The 4291-nt window shown below is 47.2% G+C and overlaps 2 protein-coding genes across 2 annotated transcripts; both read right to left on the bottom strand.

The window, feature by feature from the left end:
* Positions 1-820: 820 nt before the first annotated feature.
* PtA15_7A723 (uncharacterized protein) lies at positions 821-2119 on the bottom strand (the record flags this gene model as incomplete). The annotated part of the gene is made up of 1 exon (XM_053171360.1): positions 821-2119. The coding sequence occupies one exon, from the start codon at positions 2117-2119 to the stop codon at positions 821-823; it is 1299 nt and encodes a 432-aa protein (XP_053022549.1).
* A 418-nt stretch (positions 2120-2537) lies between these two features.
* Positions 2538-3573, bottom strand: PtA15_7A722 (uncharacterized protein; the record flags this gene model as incomplete). The annotated part of the gene is made up of 3 exons (XM_053171359.1): positions 2538-2679; positions 2949-3351; positions 3429-3573. 3 exons carry the CDS (start codon positions 3571-3573, stop codon positions 2538-2540), a joined length of 690 nt encoding a protein of 229 aa, XP_053022548.1.
* Positions 3574-4291: the final 718 nt, after the last annotated feature.

Genomic DNA, 4291 nt, shown 5'->3' with positions numbered 1-4291 from the left:
TTTTGAACCATATGACCAATGCTAGTGACTTGAAGTTGGTTTGTTAAGCTTCTATGGTCCAAAAATGGTGTGGTGTATACTATTGTCTACCCACTGTACACGGGGCTCTCACACCAGGAATTGGGGATTCCAATCAATGCAAGTCCCTCACTGACGGGAGGTTGCACTTTGTGCCGCGCCTCCCGGCGGGCGAGGGACTTGTGCTATGTGTTTTCCCTGAACGTTGTCAAAACTCAAACCCCAAAAATTGATTGGGGTATCAATTGTCCCAACTGCGCAAGAATGTTGCTTGCTGGGCAGGAGCAAGTTTTCCCTTGGACGGTCCCATCCCCCACTGTCAGGACGTTGAGATGGGCTGTGATGCAGCCTTTCACTGTTAATCCCAGTCAAAGCCAGAATAAACATTCCAAGGTTATTCACAGGATATATACATAACCTAATTAGCCCAAATCAAGTGAGCTATTTCATTTTATGAGCCCAATTTGCAAAAAGAGGGCCATTCTAGTAAGAACATATGTCCCCGTTTCTCTTGTATCTCTAAATCTCTGTCGGGGTAAATATTTAGCTATACCTGTTACATACAAAGAATAAAGAGTTTCAAAAAAGAGATTCACATAAGGTGATGGGCGATGTGAAAATCTATCGAACAAAGATAATATCTGTGAGATTATCAAGAGGCTCAACGTTGATGATCACCCAACAAAAAAGCAGAAGAGAAAAAGGAGCAGAAAATCAACGCGCAAGACCTAAAGAGCCAAAGGACCACTTTTAGCATGCAACATTTGAATGAGAAAAATAGTTGGACGACGTACATGAACCATTAACTCCAATCAGAGCGCAGCAAGAATTGTTTAGCATACTTCTGGCCAAGGTCGTCCGGATGGCGCGATAGTAGATCCACCTTGGTATTGATCAATTTATTCAAAGCTTGCTTCAATTCGGGACTGAGGAAATTAAAAGCATCAAGACCATAGAACACCAGGGAAGCCTGGCGAACATCTGGTTTTCCTTGAGCAGGTAGTTGGTAGGTGTTCACGCGATCTTCAGGGTCACCCGCTTGGGCTTGTTTCACAGTTTGCGGTGAGTAATTCAAGTCGAAGAACAGCGCAAGATAAGGGTTGACATCGGGTATGTCAATGCCTGCGTTTTCAGGGGTCATCAACGACTGGTATTTCTGGGCGGCTGTGTCGTGTTGGATGTTCTTGACCTGGACACCACAGAATGAGATATTTTTCGGTTCCAGAAAATCTCGGGATCGTTCCTTCAAGTAGATTGTCAAGACTTGATCAAATGCCTTTTGGCTATGCTGACATTGCATAGCCACCCCTCGGTGCAGACCTTCCATCAATGATTCAGTCGTCGGCGTCTTCTTGCGTTGGATGAAGTGATTCCAATGCATCATCCCCTCTTCCAACAGTCTTTTCTTCTGCTTACTAGCAATTGAACCCAGAGGCAGCGTATTTGCTGAAATTCCGGTAAGGGTTTCCAGAAACTTCGCCACGGGAATCGCGCCAGGAAACTCTTTTAGTTCCACGGGCCGCGAGTCGGGAATGTTCGGGGCTTTGTTGGAAGTCTTCGGAGCTTTGTCGAGAGTCTTCATATCGTCAGGCGGTGAATCAATGTCCATACCATCCGGAGCTTTGTTGTCCGTACCGGCACGAGCTTTGTCGAGAGTCTTCAAATCGTGAACAGTTTTGTTCATCGCGCACAGTAGAATTATTCTACTGGCGTATTCGCCAGCCTCCCCTGTATCGACGCAGCCTCGCGAGAAAACACGAGCCAGAGCCTCAATACATAATACGAGCTTGTCCTCGTTCTGATATAGATAATCGTTTGCAGCTAACGCATAAATCGGCTGCGACGGATAGAAACTATATTGGAGTTCGTTGGCTGGATCAATGTAGCCGCAGTGTGCCGCATGAGACGCAGTAAGTTCCACGTTGAGACGTGCCAGGCCATGGAGAGGAACCCCAATCGTCGGGCCGAGTAATGCAAGTGCCCGGGCATCAGTTATTTCAACGGTTTTTGTTGTATCGTCGCAGAACAAAAGCTTCTTCAAAGCAAACCGAGCCATTTCGTCAACAGCAATAGCGAGGGTAACCACCGTTTTAGACGCCATCGCATCTTTGAGATATACACTGTAGAAGGGAACACCATATTGGCAAAGTCGCTTCGGCAATAATAAGTCGTTCCAATTTTCTGGGCGTCCATCAGAGGGGACCATCACGTCGAATGATGCGATTTTGTAAATAGGGGGGTACAGCAGGCCTTGTCCTCCGCGAAGGCCAATATTCCGCGGGCTGCGGTCATATCGGGTGTTTGGCAAGAAATTGGCAACGCGAGAGTTCGTGTCAACTAGAACGGCAAAGATACCCGCGCTTTTTGGTATGTTTCTAAACGAACGGCGAAACTCCCGGAACCGCGGAACTTCTCCGATTGGCGAAATTTCAAGCAGAGCACTGGCCTCATCAATCGCCAAAACCACCTTCAACTTTGTATATTCGAAAAAGTCGTTGTCATGGATGGACCCAACTGCGTCACATAAACCTTTCGGCGAATCTTTCGCAACGACTAGCTCGCCAAGTTTGGACCGAACGTTTGAGTAAAAATCCGAGTGAATGGACTTTTGGTGCTCGTTCCATTCTTTCAATAGCTCGGCTCGATCGGATTTTTCGCGGGCTTTCTTTTTGAAAAAATCAGAGGCAACGTGAAGCATTGCTGCGATGAGGGCGTTGTAGTGATGTTCGGATGAGTTTGTGTCTAACATTTCAGTTGCAAGTTGGGATCGTGGCGGTTCACCGGTGGAATCCTTGGGGCGGAGGCAAATATAAATGACACAAACTTCCTTCGCGATTTCCTTGAGCAAACGACTTTTCCCCATCATTGACGGGCCAACTATACACGTGTAGGGCGCAAAGTAGATATCTGGGCTCCAGGCTGATGTCCACGTTTCTAGAGCCTCGATGGTTGGTGTGACAATTTCATCGTGACCAACATATTCGGAGTTAAAGCCTTTCTGAACAACGTCCAGGGCCAAGATGGGAGGTTCAATTATGCTACGCAAAATTGTTTCGCCTACAACCAAGGGGCTTTCGAGCGCGCGGATTTTCGCCGCGGTATCGATTTTTTCGCTGTCGTAAAGTTGAGGGTAACGCCTCATGAGGGCGAGCTGCATTAGTTTGTCTTGCCTCAACTGATCGTCTTCGGCCATCCATAGAAATACAGTATTTCGCCATGGTTGTATTGTTCGCCCGGTGGCAAAGTTGATTAAAGTCAAGCGATCATTTCTCCCAGCATTTAAGATTTCGAAGAGATGCTCAAGCAAGTTCAAGTATCCAAAAGCAGTGGGTACTAAAGGTTCCACAAAATCAACAGTATTAGCAAGCTGGTAAACAGTAGGGCGACCTGACAGATGAAATCTTGCATACGGCCGGCACGTTGGCAGAACGACGTAAAATCTTTACGATCGTCATCATGAATATGGAGCCGCTCGGATTTCTTCTCTAGTTCTGACTGTGAGAGAGAGGGTTCGGAGTTTTCGGCTTGATGTTCACGGGGTGTTTGGTCGGTCATCATGATTCAATGTTGATTCGGCAGGATTCTGGAGTCATGTAGGAAGTGACTGGTCAGCAAGGACTACTGGGGGCTTGATGTATTACACTTACGTATGCGCTCGTCGGAGTCAGTGCGATTGGATTTGCGTTCGTGGTTGAGATAGTCGAGAGTTGTCAAGAGTGATCGGAAGGCTGGTTTGGAAGCTGGTCCAGGTAGTTTACCACTCCGCCCATGTACAGCTGATGTGTAAAAGGTTGCTGTTTTCCGCGCTTGTTTATTTTTTTTTGCGACCCAATTTTTTTTTTTTTCACCCCCGAATATTTTTTCCCCCGGCGGGGAAGCCCTGGTCACGCCCCGGCCTCCTCAGCTCACCAACAACACCGGCCGGCCGCAAACCATCAATCCCGCCAAATCTCAACCACCAACGATCAAGCCCGCTAAACCTCGGCCGCATACTGTTGGAATCATCCAGCGACGAAAAATTAAATCAGCTGGTGAGTGTATCTTTCAACTCAATTATTCAGAAGAGCCGGCCAAATCTCATCTCCGTGTACTGATTTTTTTACGATTTGTAGAGATGGGTTATCGCAAGTACTCTGCTGAGTTCAAATACTCAGTTATCAGAGCTGCACTCGATGGGAAGACTCTAGCCGAGATCAACACCTCGTTAGCCTCTTCGATCAGTGTCGATTCTCTTCGCCGATGGACAAATCTGTACGAAAGGACACGAGCCGTT

The sequence above is a fragment of the Puccinia triticina genome, chromosome 7A, assembly GCF_026914185.1.
Source record: "Puccinia triticina chromosome 7A, complete sequence".
NCBI classification, from domain to species: Eukaryota; Fungi; Basidiomycota; class Pucciniomycetes; order Pucciniales; family Pucciniaceae; genus Puccinia; species Puccinia triticina.
The sequence above is the reverse complement of the archived record's forward strand: the minus strand, read 5'-3'. Positions and strand labels throughout refer to the sequence as shown.